At 44.2% G+C, this 27288-nt stretch overlaps 1 protein-coding gene across 1 annotated transcript in view; it reads left to right on the top strand.

The window, feature by feature from the left end:
• Positions 1 to 10270: 10270 nt before the first annotated feature.
• Positions 10271 to 27288, top strand: part of LOC120032323 (synaptotagmin-1-like) — a 41706-nt gene continuing 24688 nt past the window's right edge. Inside the window, exons 1-3 of the mRNA XM_038978367.1 lie at positions 10271 to 10427; positions 20534 to 20706; positions 23904 to 24029. Coding sequence (XP_038834295.1) covers positions 10271 to 10427; positions 20534 to 20706; positions 23904 to 24029 — 456 coding nt within the window. The remainder of the gene's footprint in view (positions 10428 to 20533; positions 20707 to 23903; positions 24030 to 27288) is intronic.

Below are 27288 nucleotides of genomic sequence, written 5' to 3'. Positions count from 1 at the left end.
TGATTTGGTCGTGGTACTCCAGGTATATAGCTCCATTATTGATCTGGTAGTGGTACTCCGTGTATACAGCTCCATTATTGATCTGGTACTGGTACTCCCTGTATACAGCTCCATTATTGATCTGGTACTGGTATTCCCTGTATATAGATCCATTATTGATCAGGTACTGGTACTCCCTGTATATAGCTCCATTATTGATCTGGTACTGGTACTCCCTGTATATAGATCCATTATTGATCTGGTACTGGTACTCCCTGTATATAGATCCATTATTGATCTGGTACTGGTACTCCCTGTATATAGATCCATTATTGATCTGGTACTGGTACTCTCTGTATGTAGCTCCACATTGATCTGGTAGTGGTACTCCCTGTATATAGCGCCACATTGATCTGGTACTAATACTCCCTGTATATAGCTCCATTATTGATCTGGTACTGGTACTCCCTGTATATAGCTCCATTATTGATCTGGTAAAGGTACTCCCTGTATATAGATCCATTATTGATCTGGTAAAGGTACTCCCTGTATATAGATCCATTATTGATCTGGTACTGGTACTCCCTGTATATAGCTCCACATTGATCTGGTGCTGGTACTCCCTGTATATAACACAATTATTGATCTGGTAGTGGTCCTCCCTGTATACAGCTCCATTATTGATCTGGTACTGGTAATCCCTGTATATAGCTCCACATTGATCTGGTACTGGTACTCCAGGTATATAGCTCCATTATTGATCTGGTACTGGTACTCCCTGTATACAGCTCTATTATTGATCTAGTATTGGTACTCCCTGTATATAGCTCCATTATTGATCTGGTACTGGTACTCCCTGTATATAGCTCCATTATTGATCTGGTACTGGTACTCCCTGTATATAGCTTCATTATTGATCTGGTACTGGTACTCCCTGTATATAGCTCCATTATTGATCTGGTACTGGTACTCCCTGTATATAGCTCCATTATTTATCTGGTACTGGTACTCCCTGTATATAGCTTCATTATTGATCTGGTACTGGTACTCCCTGTATATAGCTCCATTATTGATCTGGTACTGGTACTCCCTGTATATAGCTTCATTATTGATCTGGTACTGGTACTCCCTGTATATAGCTCCATTATTTATCTGGTACTGGTACTCCCTGTATTTTGCTCCACATGGATCTGGTACTGGTACTCCCTGTATTTTGCTCCACATGGATCTGGTACTGGTACTCCCTGTATTTTGCTCCACATGGATCTGGTACTGGTACTCCCTGTATATAGCTCCACATGGATCTGGTACTGGTACTCCCTGTATATAGCTCCACATTGATCTGGTACTGGTACTCCCTGTATTTTGCTCCACATGGATCTGGTACTGGTACTCCCTGTATATAGCTCCACATTGATCTGGTACTGGTACTCCCTGTATTTTGCTCCACATGGATCTGGTACTGGTACTCCCTGTATATAGCTCCATTATTGATCTGGTACTGGTACTCCCTGTATATAGCTCAACATTGATCTGGTAGTGGTACTCCAGGTATATAGATCCATTATTGATCTGGTAGTGGTACTCCCTGTATATAGCTCCATTATTGATCTGGTACTGGTACTCCCTGTATACAGCTCTATTATTGATCTGGTACTGGTACTCCCTGTATATAGCTCCATTATTGATCTGGTACTGGTACTCCCTGTATATAGCTCCATTATTGATCTGGTACTGGTACTCCCTGTATACAGCTCCATTATTGATCTGGTACTGGTACTCCCTGTATATAGCTCCATTATTGATCTGGTACTGGTACTCTCTGTATATAGCTCCATTATTTATCTGGTACTGGTACTCCCTGTATATAGCTTCATTATTTATCTGGTACTGGTACTCCCTGTATATAGCTCCATTATTGATCTGGTACTGGTACTCCCTGTATATAGCTCCATTATTGATCTGGTACTGGTACTCCCTGTATTTTGCTCCACATGGATCTGGTACTGGTACTCCCTGTATACAGCTCCACATGGATCTGGTACTGGTACTCCCTGTATTTTGCTCCACATGGATCTGGTACTGGTACTCCCTGTATTTTGCTCCACATGGATCTGGTACTGGTACTCCCTGTATACAGCTCCACATGGATTTGGTACTGGTACTCCCTGTATTTTGCTCCACATTGATCTGGTACTGGTACTCCCTGTATACAGCTCCATTATTGATCTGGTACTGGTACTCCCTGTATATAGCTCCACATGGATCTGGTACTGGTACTCCCTGTATATAGCTCCACATGGATCTGGTACTGGTACTCCCTGTATATAGCTCCACATGGATCTGGTACAGGTACTCCCTGTATATAGCTCCATTATTGATCTGGTACTGGTACTCCCTGTATACAGCTCCATTATTGATCTGGTACTGGTACTCCCTGTATATAGCTCCACATGGATCTGGTACTGGTACTCCCTGTATATAGCTCCACATGGATCTGGTACTGGTACTCCCTGTATATAGCTCCACATGGATCTGGTACTGGTACTCCCTGTATTTTGCTCCACATGGATCTGGTACTGGTACTCCCTGTATTTTGCTCCACATGGATCTGGTACTGGTACTCCCTGTATTTTGCTCCACATGGATCTGGTACTGGTACTCCCTGTATTTTGCTCCACATTGATCTGGCACTGGTACTCCCTGTATATAGCTCCACATGGATCTGGTACTGGTACTCCCTGTATATAGCTCCACATGGATCTGGTACTGGTACTCCCTGTATATAGCTCCACATGGATCTGGTACTGGTACTCGCTGTATATAGCTCCATTATGGATCTGGTACTGGTACTCCCTGTATATAGCTCCATTATGGATCTGGTACAGGTACTCCCTGTATATACGTAGCTCCATTCTTGCGTATTTTATTTTTTTCCTTGTGTTACTATTTTATTTCGATTATTATTTTTCAACTCTGCATCATAGGGAAAAGCTCGTAAGCAAGAATTTCACGGTAAAGTCTACACCAGTTGTATTTGGCGCATGTGCCAAATAACATTTGATTTGATTTACAACCTAAGTAAAGCAGTCATTTTGGTCAAGTGCTCTCTCCATCTCCAGTGGATGATAGGTTTCAGACAACTTTCAATTTAATGATTCAACTTCAAATTGTTTATTGTCGTCCTTCGTCTTTCAATACATTTAAGTTCCTTCATTCTTGGATATGGCACAACATTTTACATTTTGCAATCCAGCGTTTGGATGTCGTTCTAAAATGGCTTCCCTATACATGCACCTCAAATACTGAGTGAGTGGTTTCAAGCCACTCTTTTTGGGAATTCAATCTGAAGCAGGTTTTTAATCTGCAATGGGGATGGATGACAGTAGTCCTTCAGTTAGAGTGTCTCTCTTTCTTCCTTTACAAGAGGTTATTAAGTTAACCTTACAAGCCTCTGCCTACAGCAAAATGACTTTATCCCATCAAGTCACAAAGAAAAATACATTTGGTATATGGTCCGAAGTAAGATCACTTGACTCAATCTTTCAATGTATTCAGTGATTGCAATTAGATTGACTACAATGACATGTAGAGGCTGCTGAATCGTTTGTGACAATTAGCAGTTGACATTTAACTCTTTGCTAAATGGACATAATTAAACATTAACTGGCTAGTTAACTCATGGATTCTACACATAAGGTGTACTGTCATTGGATATTCCTCCCATTCTTTTTTATGTCCTTCACATGAAAGTAAACTTTTTGATTCCTCTCTAATGAAATTGACTGCAATACTCATCACTCTGGCTTCCCTGGCTTCAGCTTTCCCTCTCATCTCCAATGGATTTAGAGCCCGGCTGATTTGACAGCCTTGTAATTTCCTCAAACAGCACGGTCCAAAACACTCTGCCCGCTGAGAGTCCTGGCAAAAATGTGAAAACCTGCAGGAGAACAGGCCCAGAATGAAAGCAGCATCCTTTCCAAACCTAACCTTGATGGTAGCTTAAAGAACATGTTTCTAGTAGTAATAATACGGCAGTATCTCCATATCTATCTTTCTCAACCAATATACTGGGAGAGAGAAAGACGAAGAGATAAACATGGCCAGTGTTGCGCCTGGGAAGGGGCAGAGTAGGGGTTTTGGGCATGGAGGGAGGGAGCTGACCCAGTTAGAGTTGGGATGGGTTGTGATGAGGAGTTGGTCTGGTCTGGGGCGCTGCCAGCCAGGCACAGGGTGTGATGGAGGCCCTGCTAAACCATCTGGCCGTCCTGTAATTGGGCAGGGCTTTTACACCTGCATGACACACCTCGGGAGGGATGAGCGTTTGAGATGGAAGAGGGGAAGTAGAAACTCAGACTTTCTGTGCTTCCTCAGGTGTGCTTAGAGGAAACCGACTGAAAGCGAAAAGCAACTGGTCTTGTTTTAATCTGTCCGTTATCCTGAATCCATTATCCTCCATCTTTGTTTGGCATGTTGATTTGAGAGATTTCCAGGCTTTGGTGTCCTGATATTTTAGCTGGCCTTGTATCTCCCTTGTATCTCACAGACTAGGTACATTTGACGTGTTGCCTCAGCAGTGGAACATACTGTAGTGGGTGTGCTGGTGCATGACTGTGAGAGGAAGTGCTCTCATTATAACAAAGTTGACGCTTTGTGTTAAAAGGGCATTTCTTAATTTTATCGGCATGCATCATTAAACATGCTCTCTGTGATGTATTATTTAGCTTTGACTTGAAGTTGGTTTATAATAAAGGCAATTGAAAGGGCAGGTATTGACTTACTGTTGAAATTGAGATATGATCGCTATGGCGATGACAGCCCATGGAAAGGGGAAAAGGTCATAGAGGCAAATTAGCTGCCATCCAGCCAGAACAGAATGCTACTCCATGTTCAAGTCAGTCACCTGCCATACAAGGGTCTTCAGCCTCTATACGAGACTTGTTTATACAAGAAAACATAGAATTTGAGACAGAATAACCCTCTAATATTCTGGGATGATCGTGAGAAGCATCACTGTCTCCGTGGGTGGTCTCCAACTCACAGTAGGCCTGAGAACATTCTCTGTCCAAGCATAATGCATTTGACAGTGATGCCACAATGATCCAAGGTGTTTTACACTTCATATGTGACCACCTGCTCAAAGAGAACATTAAAATGGCCGCCTTGAACCAGGCCCAAGTTAGTAAATCCTTTAAGCATTTGATGATAATTTGTTTATGAACGTCTTTCTATAACGCAGCTCTGGTGATGCATTAATACAACAGTGATATCAACCCCTGTACTATATAGTGACCACATCATGTAGCCTATAGCCACTCATTCTCCCAGAGCAATGTCTATAGGCACAGAGCCAATAGCATCCATCACTTGGTGCTTAAGCCTATAGCCACTCATTCTCCCAGAGCAATGTCTATAGGCACAGAGCCAATAGCATCCATCACTTGGTGCTTTGACCTTGAGAGAGGAACAAAACTATCTGATCACGTCTCTGCGTCTCGACATCAGCCGCTGCGTCTCTTTGAATAATTGGGCGTATGAATAAGAAATGCACTGAGAGCAAATAGATAAATGACTTGTTTCAGCTCTGTCACTTTAGCTTAGAATCTAGGCCTAGGTTCTTTGTGCTGAGGACAAAGTGGCTCTATGGGTCATTCACCTGGTAGGTGGGTTTGTACTGTTCACGAGGGCCCAACAGGGGGGCGCCATCAAACACCAGGGCATGTTACAAAGATCTCCCTACTGGTCCAGGGTGTCAGATGTTCTCTTTAATGATGGCCCCGTCGTGCTGATCTGGCCTCAAAGTGGATAGATTGTCTCTCTTGTTCCCACAATGCAAATGTGTTCCTAAATGGGGCTGTTTTCTGCTCAGGGTTTCTTGTAATTACAGCCCTTTGGTGGAGCTCCTTTGTTCAGCCTCTGTCTCTGACTCACTCACGTCTGTCAGGAGAGCGGGAAACTCTAGCAGGTGTGCATTAGCGCCCTTCGGATTGGAGTCTGACGTGGACCAACATGAAAACATCATGCCTGAGGCCTACAATACAATACATGCCCTCCATTCCCTTCCCACGGGATCAATCCTATCTGCTATAGAAGAGAAGATGCCTCCTCCCACATAGCCTACTCTCACCTGAGAGCGGCATTATATTCCGAAAGTCCTCTCCCTGCCTGCACTGAAGTGTCTCTGTCGTGGCCCGTCATGCCTCTCCACGGCTCAGCCCCCACACTAACCTCGATGCTGCCTTTCAAAGGAAGACAAGGGAAAGCAGAGAGAACATGAAGGTGTAGGTGGAACCTTGAACTAGAGGGGAAATTCAAAGGGCTTACAGAAGCACTGATTGCTGTGTTCATTCATAGCAATTAGCAAAAATTTCAGGGAGGGGTTTCAAGGCAAGCTAGAACCTGCGTTAGAACACATCAATGCAATTGTATACCCTTTAGATAGTAGTCTATAGGTGTATATTATGGTAAATTGTCATTATCGTTGCTTGTGTTCGACACCCTGAAGCATGTCTTTGTCAGATCTGCCAGGGTCATTAAATACGTGTTGACAACACAGCTGGAGAACACAGTCCTCTCGTGCGTTCACAGCGTGTTCCCATACAACAGCTGGCAAACCCAAAGTGAGTGAACAACAGCACCTCATGCTAACAGGCTTGCCAATGCCTGCAAAGTGAGTGAACAACACCACACTCTGCTAACAGGCTTGCCAATGCCTATAAAGTGAGTTAGCAACAGCTAACACTCTTATCCTGTGAATACACTGCACTCTAAATTGGATTATATGTTTTCTCCCATAAACACACTCAGTAAACCTACAAGGCAATCGGATCACCTTGCCATCTAGTGACTCATAGAGTGTCTATACATTCTTCCATCTACGGGATTCTGAATGTAGTATCATGAAACAGGGCACGTTGGAAATTCGTTTTGTTTCACAACCTCATTATAGTTTTTATACACTGTAGTAGTATGGGGCAATATATAAATATACAGTTGAAGTAGGAAGTTTACATACACTTAGGTTGGAGTCATTAAAACTCGTTTTTCAACCACTCCACAAAATTCTTGTTAACAAACTATAGTTTTGGCAATGACACAAGTAATTTTTCCAACAATTGTTTACAGACAGATTATTTCCCTTATAATTCACTGTATCACAATTCCAGTGGGTCAGAAGTTTACATACACTAAGTTGACTGTGCCTTTCAACAGCTTGGAAAATTCCAGAAAATGATGTAATGGCTTTAGAAGCTTCTGATAGGCTAATTGACATCATTTGAGTCAATTGGAGGTGTACCTGTGGATGTATTTCAAAGTCTACCTTCAAACTCAGTGCCTCTTTGCTTGACATTATGGGAAAATCAAAAGAAATCAGCCAAGTCCTCAGAAAATAATTGTAGACCTCAACAAGTCTGGTTCATGCTTGAGAGCAATTTCCAAACGCCTGAAAGTACCACGTTCATCTGTACAAACAATAGTACTCAAGTATAAACACCATGGGACCACGCAGCCATCATACCGCTCAAGAAGGAGACGCGTTCTGTCTCCTAGAGATGAACGTACTTTGGTGCAAAAGGTGCAAATCAATCCCAGAACAACTGCAAAGGACCTTGTGAAGATGCTGGAGGAAACAGGTACAAAAGTATCTATATCCACAGTAAAACGAGTCCTATATCGACATAACCTGAAAGGCCGCTCAGCAAGAAAGAAGCCGTTGCTCTAAAACTGACATAAAAAAGCCAGACTATGGTTTGCAACTGCACATGGGGACAAAGATTGCACTTTTTGGAGAAATATCCTCTGGTCTGATGAAACAAAAATAGAACTGTTTGGCCATAATGACCATCGTTATGTTTGGAGGAAAAAGGGGGAGGCTTGCAAGCCGAAGAACACCATCTCAACCGTGAAGCACGGGGGTGGCAGCATCATGTTGTGGGGGTGCTTTGCTGCAGGAGGGACTGGTGCACTTCACAAAATAGATGGCTTCATGAGGAGGGGAAACTATGTGGATATATTGAAGCAACATCTCAAGACATCAGTCAGGAAGTTAAAGCTTTGTCGCAAATGGGTCTTCCAAATGGACAATGACCACCAGCATACTTCCAAAGTTATGGCAAAATGGCTTAAGGACAGCAAAGTCAAGGTATTGGAGTGGCCATCACAAAGCCCTGACCTCAATCGCGTAGAAAATTTGTGGGCAGAACTGAAAAAGCGTGTGCGAGCAAGGAGGCCTTCAAACCTGACTCAGTTACACCAGCTCTATCAGGAGTAATGGGCCAAAATTCACCCAACTTATTGTGGGAAGCTTGTGGAAAGCTACCTGAAACATTTGACCCAAGTTAAACAATTTAAAGGCAATGCTACCAAATACTAATTGAGTGTATGTAAACTTCTGACGCACTGGGAATGTGATGAAAGAAATAAAAGCTGAGATAAAAAAATCTCTACTTTTATTCTAGCATTTCACATTAAAGTGGTGATCCTAACTGACCTAAGACAGGGATTTTTTACTAGGATTAAATGTCAAGAATTGTGAAAAACTGAGTTTAAATGTATTTGGCTAAGGTGTATGTAAACTTCCAACTTCAACCGTATAAATCAAATCAAATCAAATGTTATTTGTCACATGCGCCGAATACAACAGGTGTAGATCTTACAGTGAAATGCTTACTTACAAGCTCTTAACCAAAAATGCAGTTTTAAGAAAATACTTATATATAAAAATAAATAAAAATAAAGATAAAATAAATAAAAAAATAACAAGTAATTAAAGAGCAGCAGTAAAATAACAATAGCGGGGCTATATACAGGGGGTACTGGTACAGAGTCAATGTGCGGGGGCACTGGTGTCGAGGTAATTTAGGTAATATGTACATGTGGGTAGAGTTATTAAAGTGACTATGCATAGACAGAGAGTAGCAGCAGCATAGAAGGGGGAGTGGGGGGCAATGCAAATGGTCTGGGTAGCTATTTTATTAGATGTTACGGAGTCTTATTGCTTGGGGGTAGAAGCTGTTTAGAAGCCTCTTGGACCTAGACTAGGCGCTCTGGTACCGCTTACCGTGCGGTAGCAGAGAGAACAGTCTATGACTAGGGTGGCTGGAGTCTTTGACAATTTTCAGGGCCTTCCTCTGACATCGCCTGGTATATAGGTCCTGGATGGCAGGAAGCTTGACCCCGGTGATGTACTAGGCCGTACGCACTACCCTCTGTAGTGCCTTGCGGTCGGAGGCCGAGCAGTTGCCATACCAGGCAGTGATGCAACCCATCAGGATGCTCTCGATGCTGCAGGTGTAAAACCTTTTGAGGATCTGAGGACCAATGCCAAATCTTTTTAGTCTCCTGAGGGGGAATAGGTTTTGTCGTGGCCTCTTCATGACTGTCTTGTTGTGCTTGGACCATGTTAGTTTGTTGGAGATGTGGACGCCAAGGAAGTTGAAACTCTCAGCCTGCTTCACTACAGCCTTGTCAATGAGAATGGATATATGTATCCATATATCCAACATCTGGGCCATTTACTCTGCCGTCGCCCTGGTGACAGCAGCGGCTGGTGACAATCTGCCCAGCACCTCTTAGCAAACAGACACCCACACACATGAAACTATTGTAAAATTGCTGTTCCTGTGACAGAGACATGAATCCAAAGTAAACACACCTGGCTTCCTGCTGGTTGTTTATATGAAGTGCACAGTGGGGTAATAGTGGGTTATCCCTATGTCTTGCACGCTATAAAGTTTAGCAATACTATATTTGTTATCAATCCAATCACATGCCTGGGAATCCATTTGCATGACTAGAATAGAACAGCATAAAAAGTCCATACTTAAAGTAGAAAGTGGAGTTGTTAGAGCCTTTGAGAACGTCCCAAATGCCACACTGTTCCCAACATTTGGGACACAGCCTTTGTGTGGTGTGAAAGCCAGCTTCATCTGCCTGGGGCTGCTGGTAGAACCCTGCAGGATCATTGTGGGATCCAGGTGTGTTTACTCAGGCTGAGCCAGCAAATGGTCACACAGACGGAGCTCCACTCACTCATCTATAGCAGGGCCAGAGAAAACTGTCCCTGGCAGACATCTGTCACAACCAGCTAATCTTACCTGACTCTCTCTTTCTTTGTCTTTCTTTCTCACTCTGTCTCTGTCTCTCTTTCTCTCTCGCTCTACCTTCGATCTGCCTCTCTCTCTGTATCTATTTATTCTATGTATAGTGGAAGCAATATTAAATTAGGTGTGTTAAACTCAACTCTTTCTCCCTCTCTCCTCCAGCTTCTGCCTGGCTGCCCAGCACCACCATGGCTGAGAGTCGAAGGGAAGCCCTGGCAGCGGCCCCGATGTCCACCACTGCCTCCACGGTCGGTGCCAACGCTACCGACATCTCCGGCACCGGATCCAGCGAGGACTTCTCCAAGCTCAAGAACAAGTTCATGAATGAGCTCAACAAAATCCCACGTGAGTCATGTTAGTGGTTGGTGTCCCTTAACCTGCCCGGTGACAGAGTGGTAATTGGTTGAGTAGCTACTTCCTATAGACGTCTCACAAATTCCTCAAAGCACCCTTGGATCTGTTCTTTAGAGACTAATTGCAATCAACAAAGTACAAGTGGTCATTATCACTGATTGTGGATAGGGACTAGTGGTGTTACTCAGAAGTACCGTGACTACTTTTAGAAACCCATTTGGCATTTGAGGTGACAAGAAAACAAACAGCATTGATTTTAAAGTTTTGTTTGGAAAGTATGTCTAATTTCCAAGATTGTTGGTTTTCTCAAAGCAAATTCACTTTTTCAATCTCCAAGGTTGTCTGTATTGCTGGGCACCCTGTGTTTCTTCCCTCCATCAATACCCTCCCCCGACAGGAGACACGACTACAGCATATTGAAATCCTGACCAACTCTCAACCCATCACTCCTATACAAATGTTCCACCCAGTGATTCCGGAGGAGACACTTGTCTTTGCCTGTAATGTCTGTGGAACAGTAGCAGTTAGTTTGGGACAGCAGAATCCTTTGTTTATCCCAAACCCCAACCTACTTATCCAGTGGAAGTTGTTGTGTTCAACCCCCCAAGTCCTAAATATAGACATATCCACCGGCTCATGTGGAAGTAATTCTCGTGTCAGGAAACGGCTCCCGTGAAAAAGAGAGGTTCTATTGCTTTAGCTCCAACGTGAATGACGCCACTTGTTTTATTATGCTGTCCTAGATTAATAGCGCAGGGAGCCTGATTAGAGATTTATCCTGCGTCTGGGGAGGCTAATTTAAAACTAACAACATATTTGCTTTTGCGAAATAAAGCCGTAGAAGCTTTAGACAGTAGTCCGTGGTCAGTACAGTATGTGCTGGACTTTACCCCATCAGACCAGAGATGGACTTTCATTGATTGACAAGCGACAAACACTTCCTAGTAGTGTGTTGGAGCCGTTGGGTGCTCCAATGAAATTAGCACCACTGAGGGGCATATGGAAGCCGTAATGAAGACACTGTGAAGGGGGGTGACTCTGATGTCCCCTGCGCCTCAGAGTAATGGTCCCTCATATCAGAACTGTTTCACCGTGAGAGGGCTTGAAGATATACCACCTGCCACATCTAGCAACTAAACCACATCCCCCATCCTAGCCAGCAACAGCTAACCTGGTGCCTCAGCACTCTCACAATGGAGTTGTGTTACCCTTCCAAAACACCCGGACTTTCTCTCTTTTCGCTGTCTGTATTTGGCAATGACACGGTGGCAACCAGCCCATTAGGCTTTGTAACAACCCATGTACCACCTCTCTCCCTAATTATCACATTGTGTGATGTGGACAACGACTAAATAAGGGGTTGTTGGGTGTGCCTCAGACAGAGATGCTATCTGAAAGCAGCCCCCGAAAAAGCCACTCCATTATAGTAGAGTTTAAATTACAGTTTTTGCTCCAGCACTCAGTCAGAACTAGAAAACGAGCGGCTCCGCGCCGAACGCTGCCAGCCTGATGAATGCCCACCGACTTGTTTGTGCCAGGGAATATCGATACATCTACTCCCAGGTTGGGGACAGGGCATTAATGAATAAGACAGAATCAGTTCATTGCCATAGCAAATTATTCATTGTGGGTATTTCTACATAGAAATAGATGGTTATCTATAAGACTTGGCTCCTGGAGGGAAAGCTGAATGCATGGTGTTGTCAGAGTTGGGCATCTTGTGCTGTATCTCTGGTATAACTCAGAGGAATGCCTTGTGACATTAACAAAGAGTCAATCTCCAAGCCAGAAGCTCCTCTTACATTTACATTTACACTCTTCAGCCCCATCTGTTGGCTGATGCTGCTAGAAGTGGCTGCTAGAAGTGGCTGTTTTCAAATGGAGTTGAATTTCATTCCTACAAAAATCTTCAGTGTTTTCTTGATACATTTTCCCTTCTCAAAAGTATTTTAAACCACCAAACCTGGTTTAAAAAAAACAATTTAGCAACACCACAAGGAACAACGCCTCTCCCCCATGTGACCTACTTGTTGTGTGTAAGTACTGACATGTATGTGTAACTGATAGATGCACACACACATACATTTCAAAACATGAACATGTAGTGTATGGAAATTGTAAAGTCTTTTGTCTGTAATGTATTTTTCGTCACGTGCCCAGTAAGACTAGCTGTTGCCATTGGCGTCAGCTAATGGGGATTCTAATAAATCAAATCAAATCATTTCTCATTCGCTGTCTCAAAACTATTTCACACCAAGGAGGACCTACAACAAAGACGATGTTATTAAAAGCATTACTTTCTCCATTACCTGCTGTAGTTCCATCCGCAATCCCGGCATGCATTGCAACCACAAGGATGTTTGTTGCGATTAATGCAGACTGTCCCACTTTTCTCTCTTTCAAGTTTACCACTAAAGGTTTATGGTCAGACTACTGACGGTATTGGCTTGCATGAAGTAATGTGTATGGAGAACGCCATGTCATGCCATAGCGAGCGCCACATAAAGCCAACGGCCACACTCAGAGGGGTGTATGCGCTGCAGCTGTCTGTTTGTGTTGGGCCGCACCACACCATGCTCAGGGCCTTGTGGCCTCAGAGGGAGGCACTGTAATGAATTCTCCAGCACTCCCTCTAAACACCAAAGGGTTTTTGTTTTCAGTGACAATAATGAACCTCTCAGTGTTAGAAATGCTTTGATCTATAACTGCTGTCTCCACACTCGCCGCCATTACTCTAAATAACACAGACAAACATATTGAAAATGACATTTCTAAAAACATGTATTTTCTAAGGCTGTCGATATTAGTGTTTTTTTCAGAGCTGTTTCTGTGGGTATTACACTAAAAGCTATACATACTCATTACAAAATTGACTGCTTTGGATTTTAAAAGAAATTAGATGTACAGGTGACTGAAAACTCTAACATTTCAAAAAAAGAATTTAGAATAATTACTGAGTAGTTTATTTCACTTAGATTCTGCTCAGAAATGACAGCACCCTTTGAGGATTAGACTGGTGGTAGATCAGCAAATACAAACTTCTCTCCCTCTCTGTCTGGCTCTAGTCCCGGTCCTCTCCTGGGCCTTGGACTGAGCCAGTAGGCCTGCCATGAGGCAGCAGGAGGGGGCTGGGGGACCAGAACTTAGAGCTAGCAGCTTACAGACGGGAAGAACAGCCCTCCTCGGACCAAACTTCTTGCCCCCCCCCGCCCAACCGAGCCCATGTCAGGAGGGCGCTCCATGGAGTGCAGGGGGAGATGCTTGACCCTTTTGAGATTCCCAGTACGCTACCTCCCACCTCACCCACCCCCAGAGTAGCCTTTTAAAGAAGGGAATCAGAGGCCTGGTCCGAAACTCAATCACTTTCTTCCTCATTAGTTTTACATAAATCTTGTGTAGCTAGTTATTTTTTCTGTCACATATTCATCCTACCCCGTTTGCAGCTATTGTTGCACTGTCATTGTTGTTGTTCCCACAGTGGGAAAGGGCAAGGACTGGGGGTGCTGCTCTTGTTGGCATAACAACATGTAATGTCAAGGTTAATTGACCAACAGTGTGCTGTCACAATATATTAGTTTGTGTTGCCATGCCTATTACCCTGATACATCATCACCCCCCCCCCCCCCCGCCCACTACTGTTGCCAGTCTATTGGATCCTTTGTATAAAGATGTAAGGAGGCCTCCCCAGAGGACCATGGGTAATGTGATGACAAGCAGGAAGCTCCCCCTGTGCCCCGAGGCAGACCGCAAGTGACTGATTACTATGCGCCCGTCCCATCAACCTCACCCGTCGTGGAAAATCTAACCGCTCCAACTCCCTCAGACTGCCTCTGCCCCGTGGCCGGAAACATTGAGATAGTATGGAAATCTGCCCCAATACTAGACAATGAAATAGAGCCCTTTAGCTTCCATGATTCCTATTCTGTGTCTCAACGATTTGACTGATCCTGCTCTATCTATTGCCACACTGACAGTGGTTGTGTCTCTCAGTTGAGCATCACTTCAATAGACATCAATGCACATCAATGTACACTATACACAATAATATACACAATATACTGTACATCAATGTTACTTTTTAACTCTGCATATTTGGGTAAGGGCTCGTAAGTAAGGGCTCATAAGTAAGAGTTTCACGGTAAAGTCTACACCTGCTCTTGTCAGCACATGTGACAAATACAATTTGATTTGAACAATACCCATCAATATACACTATAAACATCAATAATATGCATCAATATTACATGAATATTCACATCAAAACACTAAAAGCAAAACACAATCATAGAAAACAAACATTATTCAGTAAAAAGGTCCTCAAGCAGCGTTTTGAATTGTCCCAGTGGCACCAATTCATCCAATTTTAGAGAGCCTTGGAGATTATTCCACTAAGGTGAAAAAAACAGATTTACCTACCTGTATCTCAGTGGAGATTATTGTGATCTCCAGAGTTAGCCATCCCTAAGACCAGGTCTGGTATCTTGTACGTCTATAAGTTAACAATTAAGTAACAATGAAGTTAACAATGAAGATACAGAATGCAGTGGTGTACTGAACGAATCGTCTATAATAAGCACAATGATAAACTGCATCCAAAGGCTTAAATACAGTGGCAGCTGCTTTCATATAGGCAATATCCCCATAGTCTATAATCCAGAATGAATGTTGACTGAATTATTTGTTTTCTGCTATTTAACTAAAGTCATGACAGATTCCTTTAAATAAGGAGTTGTTAAATAGAGCCAAGAGTCTCTTACAGATGAAGTTCAGTAAAATGGCGGACTTTGTGAGAGGATTACCTTTCAGTTACTGTAACCTTTTCTTCTCCATCCACAGAGAGTATGTCTGAAAAGATGTGTTAGAACCAAAAGGCCCTCATCCTATTTGCATTGTTCCATGTGTCAAGAGTTCCATAGCCTTTGGCAGACTGCAAGGTTTTGTTAAAAAAACCCTGTCTGATAACTCAGCTGTCATATTTCAATGGTCCCCATTCCAGCCGGTTATCAGATCAATTCTGTCTGGAAGAAAAAAAACATACGTTTGATAAGAAAGCGGGGTACTCGGAGCGCCTGACAAATGCAGCTGGAGCCTCCTGGTTCGGAGCGAATGAGCCAAAAGGCCCTGCTGTGTCCTTGAAGGCATCCGGAGGACGTTGATATTCACAGCTAAAAGCCGAGGAGACGTCTCATTGTGTGGCGTCGAGGCACATTGGCTGCCGCTGACTGGATGGTTTTTGACTACGGCGGCAGAAATGTGATTTGCGCCTCTCCTCCGGAGCTGTGAACATCGAACACGCATTCCATCATCCAGCGCCTGCACCATTTTCCGTTCGCGGTTGTGTGTGGCGGAATGAGAGATAACTACTGCTTAAAGTTGAAGTGCGGTGCACCCGCTAGCGTCGCGGTCTCAAGAGAGAATAGACACACCATGTAGTTAATTAGGGAATGCTTTTATTGCTTTCGGGGACTCAGGTTATTTTAATTAAGCAACACAAAAGTGTCTTTCAGTATTAGACACATGCCCAATTAAATAGATAAATAAGGCCTGGGTTATTGCATTGGATTTCACAGCAATGGGCTGTGCATTATAACAGTTGTGTACCACTGATGTTAACATATTGTAAATAACCACAGAGGGTGGCAGTACCATTTAAACATATTATATTTCATGATGTACAACGGAATCCAATTGCAGTGCAGTCTGCCTCGTAAAAATAATGCCACATTTCACTGTTATATCAGTTCATTTAATTTAGACTCCTGCAGTGTCATTGATATTAGAAATTATTTGAAAAAGTGTCACAGCTTTGCGGTTCCTTCAGTGGGACGGTGACTTACCATCCCAGCTTTCAGGCCTGAAATAGGATCCTGCGATATCTCCGACACTTCCATTAAAAGATAGTCTGCCAGGCTGTGTGGAAAAAATGGCCAGTCAAACACTGGAACGCGTGGTGGTATACCAAAGGTATCAGTCTCAGACCGCTGCCCCTGCTTTGGCCAAGGAGCAGAGAGGTTTTAACTCAGCCCTAAACCTCTGACTTTAGAGTTGACCGAGGATGCAAGAAGAAATGGAGTCAGTGACGGATAGTGAGGTGTTCTATTATATAAAGGTATCGATAATTACCATACTAATGCAAAGTGACGTAGTTTTACCACTAAAACAATTATAACAAACAAGTTTCAAAACAATATTTCGTATTTTTCAAATGTTTTCTTCAACAACTTTGTGAGCAGCAGAAAACCAGTTTTTCAGAGATCACAGCTCAAGAGGGCGAATTCAAAATGGTGTGGATCGGGGGAGATTGTCCCTGCCATTAGCACACCACTGTGGCAAGGCCAAGGCTGTAGATCCCAAAGATATTTTAGAGCATCACTCAATGTTTTTCCTTAAAGGAGAGTGCTTATCGATTTTGTCAACAGCGCATTGATTTTGTTCTCTCCCCTTCCCTCCTCTCTGATGGCGAGGCGGTGAGGGAAATTCAGTGAAGCGCTGGCGAGCCAAAGCCCCAGGGAGAATAGACCGTCATATATATCTCCTGTGATGGTTCTTTCTAGTGGCCCGCAGATATAGAGTCTTCAAAGTAGCACTGAAAGGTGACAAGCGTTGGATTTACAATGAAGCCAATTGGCTCCCAGTGTTCCATACGGATAGAGTTAGTAGTACCACAACAGGTTTCTGAGTAGTGTACAGAGAGGAAATGTACTATGTAATCTTTTCTATGGTCGTAATTATTCTGTAATTATACTGAACAAAAATATAAACGCAATATGCAACCATTTCAACGATTTTACTAAGTTGCAGTTCATATAAGGAAATCAGTCAATTGAAATAAATACATTTGGCCCTAATCTATGGATTAAACGACTGGGTAGGGGAGCAGCCATGAGATGGCATAGGCCCACCCACTTTGGAGCCAGGCCCACCCACTGGGGAGCCAGACCCAGCCAATTAGAATTAGTTTTTCCACACAAAAAGGCTTTATTACAGACAGAAATACTCCTCAGTCTCATCAGCTTTCCGGGTGGCTGGTCTCAGATGATCCCCAGGTGAAGAAGCCAGATGTGGAGGTCCTGCGCTGGCGTGGTTACACATGGTCTGCAGTTGTGAGGCCGGTTGGACGTACTGCCAAATTCTCTAAAATGACATTGGAGGTGGCTCATGGTAGAGAAATTAACATTCAATTCTTTGGCAACAGCTGTGGTGGACATTCCTGCAGTCAGCATGCCAATTGCACGCTCCCTCTAAACTTGTTTGACAGAACTGCACATTTTAGAGTGGCCTTTTATTGTCCGCAGCACAATGTGCACCTGCGTAATGATCATGCTGTTCATTCAGCTTCTTGATATGCCACATCTGTCAGGTGGATGGATTATCTTGGCAAAGTTGAATGCTCACAAACAGGGATGTAAACAAATACGCTTTTTGTGCGTATGGAACGTTTCTGGGATCTTTATTTTCAGCTCATGAATCATTGGACCAACACTTACATGTTGCGTTTATATTTTTGTTCAGTGTAGCGTGGTGGAATTTATTCAGGTGGGAAAACTGTTCAATTATCAGATCCTTCAGTGATAAAGTAAATCAAACCAGCTTGAATCTACCACACGGTCTCCATCTTGGTAAATATTGACAAAGACATAGTTTGTTTGCTGATGGGCCTGTTGGTGGCCCTCTCTGTTGCTGATGGGCCTGTTGGTGGCCCTCTCTGTTGCTGATGGGACTGTTGGTGGCCCTCTCTGTTGCTGATGGGCCTGTTGGTGGCCCTCTCAGTTGCTGATGGGACTGTTGGTGGCCCTCTCTGTTGCTGATGGGCCTGTTGGTGGCCCTCTCAGTTGCTGATGGGACTGTTGGTGGCCCTCTCTGTTGCTGATGGGTCTGTTGGTGGCCCTCTCTGTTGCTGATGGGCCTGTTGGTGGCCCTCTCTGTTGCTGATGGGACTGTTGGTGGCCCTCTCTGTTGCTGATGGGTCTGTTGGTGGCCCTCTCTGTTGCTGATGTGCCTGTTGGTGGCCCTCTCTGTTGCTGATGGGTCTGTTGGTGGCCCTCTCTGTTGCTGATGGGACTGTTGGTGGCCCTCTCTGTTGCTGATGGGCCTGTTGGTGGCCCTCTCTGTTGCTGATGGGACTGTTGGTGGCCCTCTCTGTTGCAGATGGGTCTGTTGGTGGCCCTCTCTGTTGCTGATGGGCCTGTTGGTGGCCCTCTCAGTTGCTGATGGGTCTGTTGGTGGCCCTCTCTGTTGCTGATGGGCCTGTTGGTGGCCCTCTCTGTTGCTGATGTGCCTGTTGGTGGCCCTCTCTGTTGCAGATGGGTCTGTTGGTGGCCCTCTCTGTTGCTGATGGGACTGTTGGTGGCCCTCTCTGTTGCTGATGGGTCTGTTGGTGGCCCTCTCTGTTGCTGATGGGACTGTTGGTGGCCCTCTCTGTTGCTGATGGGCCTGTTGGTGGCCCTCTCTGTTGCTGATGGGCCTGTTGGTGGCCCTCTCTGTTGCTGATGGGTCTGTTGGTGGCCCTCTCTGTTGCTGATGGGTCTGTTGGTGGCCCTCTCTGTTGCTGATGGGCCTGTTGGTGGCCCTCTCTGTTGCAGATGGGTCTGTTGGTGGCCCTCTCTGTTGCAGATGGGTCTGTTGGTGGCCCTCTCTGTTGCAGATGGGTCTGTTGGTGGCCCTCTCTGTTGAAATGAGGTGTGGGTTGCAAGGTGTTTGATGTTTGTGAGCAGAAGCTGTAATTATCCCTCCAGGATGGAGGAGCCTGACACTGTGTTTCTGTCCTCATTATTTACAGCACGTCTGGCCACTCTGATACTTTTAACAACCCACTTTTGTGCCGTGCATAGATGGTGGCTGTGTGTGTGTGTGTTCTGTCGGGGAGAACTGCCTGACTCCTGTTGTTTAGATGGGCGTCCCTGTTTGTCAGCAGGCGGTTAGAGTGATCACCGTGCTGTGGTGCTGAGCGGCTCCCTGTCTGCCTGTGACAGCCCTGACTGGACCTTTCAGCTGGACTGTTAAGTCCATTCAGCCTTATCTAAAATTGGGCCTACAGTGGGGAGGAAAAAAACACGTCATTACATTCTCAATTAAAGTAACATAACGGTCCATGGCTGTTTTAGTATCCTTTGCCGAGTAGGTCACATCCACGAGCAATGCTAAGAAATTGACTGGCAACTTGACAAAAGCTCTCAAAGAAAGTTCTCAGAAACTGGCTAGTATGAGATGAATCTGAGACAAACGTGTGAATAGGAACTCTCTTTGAGAGAGAAGTGTCAAAAACCCATGAACATGATGAGTGGTCATGCAATCACTGACTCGACACGGTCACGCTACAGTTGGTAACTCGCTCTCCAACAGGCCCTGCAAATGACCTCTACACCCTGACCCGTGTGCCCGTGATTGGTGTGAAAGTATCAGTTGTCAGAGAGAAATGTTTTGTTTAAATGGCAAGTGGAAAATACCAACCTCTGTTATTTCCACTAAATTGGCCGAGGATGCTCAGTGAACCATCGGGACGCTTAAAACGTCTCTCTTCGAGGGCAATCATTAGGAGTCCATGTCTAGACTGCAGATCGGGGACGCTGCCACCCACCACTGTTGATCAAAGTCTTCCGTCTGCACATTACCTTTACATTTGAGTCATTTAGCAGACACTCTTATCCAGAGTGACTTACAGGAGCAATTAAGGTTAAGTGCCTTGCTCAAGGGCACATCAGCAGATTTTTCATCTAGTCGGCTCGGGATTCGAATCAGCGACCTTACGGTTACTGGCCCAACGCTCTTAACCGCTAGGCGACCTGCCATCCCACATCCTTATGTCTTTCTCTATGTCCTCATTCACTCCAGCTGCTGCTGCAGCCGCTCTCTTCAACAAGTAGTCTCGACGTCCCGCCATCAGAGTCATTTGTTAGATGCAGGGAGATGGTGACCAGGCATTTCTGGTCAGCTCGTGCCTTGTTTGAAACAGACAATGGTGCCATATTCTCGACGAGGCACTTTTGGTTGTTTGAGAAAAGAAGAGTGAGAGCAATGGTGTGGTTTTCTTCATCCAGGTATGGCCCCATCGTTGACATATAGTTGTCTAACCTGTGTCCCTGTGTGTCCCTCTCCAGTGCCAAATTGGGCCATCGTCTCCATCGCCTTCGTGGCCGTGGTCCTGGTCCTCTCCTGCTGCTTCTGCATCTGCAAGAAGTGGATATTCAAGAAGAAGAACAAAAAGAAGGGCAAAGACAAGGGCAAGAATGCCATCAACATGATGGACGTGAACGACGGTGCGAAAACCGAGGTAAAGACTTTGTACTACTGCCATTGAACGTTATTGATTAGAGTTAATCGTTTGTTAGTCAACAGTAGTATTTGATATTGCCAAGTTGTTTTGTATTTTCTACTGCATCATATATACTGTATATAACTTACCTTTTACTTCAAGGTAAAAAAAAAAAAAAAATGTTATATACATTTTTATACATTGCGAGTCTCTTTCATTTGATCTGTGACTGACTGTAGCCAGAAATGACATCACTGACTTTTATTACACTTAACCGGCACCTGGCATACATTGATGATTGAAACCTATAAATAAATGCATATACAGTATATTTCAGAATAATAATCTTCACATAACAAAGCGATTTCACTATACAATTTATCAGACATACATATAGTTTAGGCCAGGGGTGGGCAGTCGTTTTGGCTCGAGGGCCAAAATTCAACGGAGGGCCGCACAGATTTTTTTTAGATACTTTGTATCTAGTTTTAAAAGTTCAAGTGCGGCCTGGAGTTTTTTTTTATAACCAAAAATAATTGAATGGACCCGCGTGCCGTAGTTTGACCCGTACCTGGTTTAGGCCAAACTCTCCCCCATGAAGACCAGTGGACACACATGACACACGACTTGTGTTGACATTGTTGCGTCTGCGATGACTCCTCCCCATCCACTCTGATTGCAGGACTGTTAAGGAAGCCTGCCGTTTATAATAGCCTCAGAGAGAGAATTCAATCTCTCTTTCTGTTCCTCTCAGTATTTTAATGTGTTAAGAACAATGAGCGCTGAGTACGGTATGCTGTATTGCCAGTGGTATCAACCCAGAGAAATGACAATAGCTAATTACCAGCGAGGGGAGTGAATTACTTCCGCCCTCCCTCTCCAACGCACACAGAGAGAATAGGGAACACACAGCTCTTTAACCCCAGTTAGAATGCTAATTGCATTAACGAAGGTTCTCAATTCCCCCCCCCCCCCCCCTTGACAAAGTCTGTTTAATTTGCAGTCTGTCCACGCCAACACCGCTCACATCATCAATCAGGGACATTGAATTGGGGTGGAGGACAAAGCCCTGTGAGATGATGTAGGAGTAGGGAATTGAATAGCTACACAGGCCAGAGATGCAGAGGTGTTACACAGTCTGATAAGGAGTGAGCTCCACAAGTTTCATCTGATTCATACCAAAGAGCTTATTGTTGAAATGCTTACAATTCTTTGATTTGTAGAGGCCTCTGCCTTGTGTCCTTGTTCCTAGTGACAGTAAGCTTTATAATAACACTGATTTATCTTAAACTTATACCCATAGAATTACTATGACTTCAATCTAGAATGAATTCTATTTGGATAGACCACTTTTCCTGTACTGATTAAGGAGCTGCTACGACTTTCACGTCAAGCATTAGGCTACGCACTGCCAATACAACACCCCTATCGGTTACTTATGCAACACACCTATTGGTTAGACATTCTAGAGGCGGGGCCATGGGCTCCCGAGCGGTCATTTCTCCTGGTGTGCCTAGACTCTTGTGTTAACTCCTGTGTGTGGTTGTTTTAATGTGTGTTTCTTCCTTCTATGTCCTCCTTATCTGTGTTGTGTCTGATGACTGTGCGGGATTGTCACTGGCGGTAGGTTCCCAATTGTTGTTGGATCCTCCTTAAGCCTGCTGCTCTGATGTTTTGATAGCCTCTTGACAACAACTTACTCCTATAGAACCAAATATATGTAACTATGCATACAGTACATGTATATCTGCTCTATATATGTGCGTAGTCTTGCACATGCACATATATATGTATGAAAGAAGCACTGGGCGCGCTTTAACAAGGTTGAACCACATTGATTCTCCATCTGGCGCCTTTTCAATCTTTGCTTTGCATTTCAAAACAAGATGTGCCCATGATCTAAAGTAGAATGGTTAAGTTGCTAGGTTACTGCTTTTGAAACCTGTAGTAAGGTTTAGACATACAGTAGCTTTACGTTTCACATACATTCACCTGAAGTCAACAGGCAGATTGACTTGACTTTGACTTAACCCAGTAAAATACCTAATACACATTGTGGGTGTTGAACACGCCTGTCTATTCTGCTATACTCCTCTCCTCTCTGTGTGCAAGCAATAACGAACAAATAATTACATTTTTTATAGTTTTGCTTAGGGAAAAATTGACAATAGGTTTGCTTGCACCAGGAGGGGACTCAGATGGGCCGTACAAATTCCAAACAAATCAATGTTGTTCAGCCTTGATGCTTTCACACCAGCAACCTGACCACTAATAGGGCAGGCCCCCATCACCATGACAACATCTCTTACCAACACCTACCTACCTACTGCTGGCATGATGCTTATAGCTTCCATCGGCGTGGGGGTAACACATGCAGCTGAGGGTTATGACAATGCGATTGTGTCTCCTGATGGGTGAATGATAAGTCAACTGAGAATGTGGGGTTCACAACCAGAGTACTGTTCTGTTTACTGAGAATGCCCTGCATGCAACAATGACAGTCTGACAATGTCTGACCTTTTGGAAGGCAACTTTGACACTGAATGTACTAGTTTTTGCCTCTTTAATCGCATGCTTATCAATAACAAACTGACTGCACCCCTGCCTCGAACCCGCCTCTCCCCCACCACTACCAGCATCCCTTCAGAACCAGGCTAGCAAAGGAAAACTCACTCTTCATCTTCTTCCTCTTCTTCCTCTTCTTCTTCTTCTTCTTCTTCACTCTCGCCATCTCTTGACATTTCCCTGTTGATTTGTTTTGCACCACAGACTGATCTTCTTGAAATAACATCAGGGGAATTGTCAGTTGTGGTTTGCAGAAGCGCTCTCTCTCTCTCCCTCTCTCCCTCTCCTTTTCTCTCTCTCTCTCTTCCTCTCCCTCCCTCCCTCCTCTGCCTGCCCATTACTCTCATCTTTTGGCTCTATCATTTGATCTCTCTCCCCCCTCGCCCCCTCAGACCAAAACACCCACAGATTGATTGAACCGCATCAGGGGTCTAGCGCATCACCGAGCATGTCCTGGTGTTAACAGCTGTGGTGTTTTAGTGCTTGCTCCCCTCATTATAATCCCCCCAAAGAGAGGCAGCTTTTTTCAGGAGACGGGCCCGCTGGCACACCCGCTGGCAGGCCCGGGGCGGGGCAGGGCAACAGCCGTCTAAGAGGCTGGCACAGGCGGCATACGGAGGGCACTGACTGTTGGTGGGTGTCTCCTTCAGGCCTTGAAGGATGAGGATGACGCTGAGACAGGCCTGACCGATACAGAGAAAGACCCCGAGCCCAAGGAGGAAGAGAAACTGGGCAAATTACAGTTCAGCCTGGATTACAATTTCACCGAGAATACGGTAAGGGTCCGCCTCTGATATCCACTCTCACTGTCGTTGTCGTTGTTGTCCGAAACGTCTCTCCTTCGTAAGTATGGTCACCCCCATCTTCCTCTGTGGTTGGTCCATCGACTCATCAATCCATTTGAAAAAACACTGAGAAAATGTTGCCTACCCAGGTAATGCAGAACATACTCCTACTATTCATTGTTGTATCACCACTGTTTATTATTAATGCCTATAACTGCAGCATGCTAACCGGAGCTCTACAGATACACCTCACCAGAGGATCACGGTGGTTGGGTTGGTTTGTGAATGAATCACTCCTCCTCTCGCAAACAATCCCATCTTGGGATTTCGGTATTTCTGGGTATACTGTTTTTTTTTTGTAAAAGTGCCTTCTTTCGGCCTTGACGGGAACACAGTCCCCTCTGGAATCCATCTGCTGTATTTTTCCCTCCGTCTGGGTTTTAAAAAGCAGAGCGACTTGAGGAGCAGACCAACTTCCAGATGTTGTGTGACAGATCATAGAGGAGGGTGGAAGGCAGCGTGGAGAGGAAGCTCTGCTGTCCTTCACTGGGGCCCTGCTAACTCCCTGTCATTAACAGAGCCGATGGACAGCCTGAGATTAGCCACTCACACTAATCTGTCACTCTGTCTCATCCACGTGGCCGGGAGTTTTCAATGGCTCACTGGGTTAGAGCATGGTGCTAGCAACACCAGGGTTGTGGGTTCAATTCCCACATGAGTTGAATGGATAGTATGTTGACAGTTCTCAGTGGATTGCTTTGTCACTTTGGGTGAAAGTGTTCGCTGACCCGCCATATTATATTATCCACACTTTCGGAACATTAGAGATTCTACACATGCATCACAACTTTCCCCTGAAAGACCCTCAAGCACTCTGTTTGTCCTTAAATGAAAATGCTTTAGCGAAATCTAGTGATGGAAAAAGACAGTAATGATGCTAATCATGAGGATTAATAATCACAATAATCCCTCACGCACTCAGTTGTAATGGCCATAATAGTCATGGTCATTATCATAATATCAGTCAAATTTATTCTGATAAAGAGCCTTATTACCATTTAAGACTAATGCACTAACTGAATACTAGCCACATTACTTATTTTATATATTGCGTCCAATATAGCTATCTACATTCCCAGTAGTTTACTGAGCTGTCATGCAGTGTAAAACCATACCAGCCTGTTCTGTGAGACTGTGATTACAGTGGTCCATTAATAATAAGCACCGTAATTCCATAATGGATCCATAATGAATGGATGGCAGTTGTCACTGTGTGTGTGACAGAAACCTGGAGCATTGGGCCCGGCGCTCACTGACAGTACCCAGCTCTGAGGCTGAGAGACAAGCCAGGGAACCAGGGACTATTGTCAGTCTGACCCACTTTCAGTTCAGCAGCAGCCACAGCAGAGAGCCACAGAGCCCCCTACCCACTCAGCTCCTGTGTCTTCAGTTCAGGTCCACAGAGTAGATGCAATCACAGTGAAAAGACTGCCCTAGTCTGAGGAAGAGTGGCTGGCACAGGTGATTGTTCCACTAGTTGTTCTCTTGTCCTCTGCTGAGGACTTTGAGGTGGGAGGAGGAGGAGGGGGTGGAGGAGGAGGGGGGACAGGAGGGCTCTCATTTTGTTTAAAGGTAATCTGCCCTTCTCAGCTCAGTAGAGCAGGGCCTCTCTCTGAATGGAGGAAAGAGAAAGACCTATGTGGTCAAATGTCTCCACCTGTTTCTGTTAGTTAAGCACCAGTGATGGCTACTGGCCCAGGCCTCTATTAGAATGGGGGTTTGGGGGTTTAATGAGAGCACAGGTTAGTAAAAGATTCGGTACCCAGAGTACAGTGGCCATATAAAGCAGCTCCACCACAAATGATCCACAAAGGAGCCAGAAAGGGAGACATAATATGCTATTTCCCTCTTTCAACATCATATTAATGTCCCTTTTAATGGGTCGAAAGGAGACCCTCTGGATTCATAACAGAGAGTTTACCGTCTCCATTATATTGGGTAGGAATAATTAAAACCAGAGCTTTTCCCCATTACCTTTCTCTGTCTCTCCAAATGTACTTCTACCATTGACCTCTGAAAGAGAATACGTTCTCAGAGGTTCCTGCAAAAAGCAAGAGAAGACAGGAGGAATATGACAGCTCCTTTCACATCCCCTTGGGGCTTTCGCCTTCTCCTTTGAAGTGTGCAGTGTTTGTGTGGCTATGTGGAGCCGTAGGGAGGGACGTAGGGAGGGAGTATCGGAACAACTCCTTTCAGGACGTGCTGCCCGGGGCTTAGTCACAATTGCAGGTGCACACCGTTCTCCAGCCTCCCGTCAGCGGCCAATATCACACATACAGGGAAGGGTTACGACCCGGCAGGCCCTTCTCTGTGACAGGACGCTGCCCCTCCGTTAAACACACACAGGTTTACAGACCTGGGGAATGTGAAAGAAGCCAGATCAGATGTTCAGTATCGTGAGGATCATATAACACAAACACAGATTGGAATAGTACCCTTTAAATAAACCAGTTTAGTAGTACCTTTTAATAAACCAGTTTAGTAGTACCCTTTAATAATCAAGTTTCAGTGGTGGAAAAAGTACCTAATTGTCATACTTGAGTAAAAGTAAAGATACATTAATAGAAAATGACTCAAGTAAAAGTGAAAGTCACCCAGTAAAATACTACTTGAGTAAAAGTCCAAAAGTATTTGGTTTTAAATATACTTAAGTATCAAAAGTAAATGTAATTGCAAACATATACTTAAGTGTCAAAAGTAAAAGTATAAATCATTTCAAATTACTTCTATTAGGCAATCTAAACAGCACAATTTCTTGTTTCTTTTAATTACGGATAGTCAAAGGCAAACTCCAACACTCAGACATAATTTACAAATGAAGCATTTGTGTTTAGTGAGTCTGCCAGATCAGAGGCAGTAGGGTGACCAGGGATGTTCTCTTGATAAGTGTGTGATTTGGAGCATTTTCCTGTCCTGTTAAGCATTCAAAATGTAACGAGTACTTTTGGGTGTCAGGGAAAATCTATGGAGTAAAAAGTCCATTATTATTATTCTTTAGGAATGTAGTGGAGTAAAAGTTGTCAAAAATATAAATATTAAAGTAAAGTACAGTTACCTCAAAAAACTCCTTAAGTAGTACTTTAAAGTAATTTTACTTAAGTACTTTATACCACTGTCCAGTTTAGTAGTACCCTTTAATAATCCAGTTTAATAGTACATTTTAATAATCCAGTTTAGAAGTACCCTTTAA

This window comes from Salvelinus namaycush, chromosome 38 (genome assembly GCF_016432855.1).
Source record: "Salvelinus namaycush isolate Seneca chromosome 38, SaNama_1.0, whole genome shotgun sequence".
NCBI classification, from domain to species: Eukaryota; Metazoa; Chordata; class Actinopteri; order Salmoniformes; family Salmonidae; genus Salvelinus; species Salvelinus namaycush.
The sequence above is the reverse complement of the archived record's forward strand: the minus strand, read 5'-3'. Positions and strand labels throughout refer to the sequence as shown.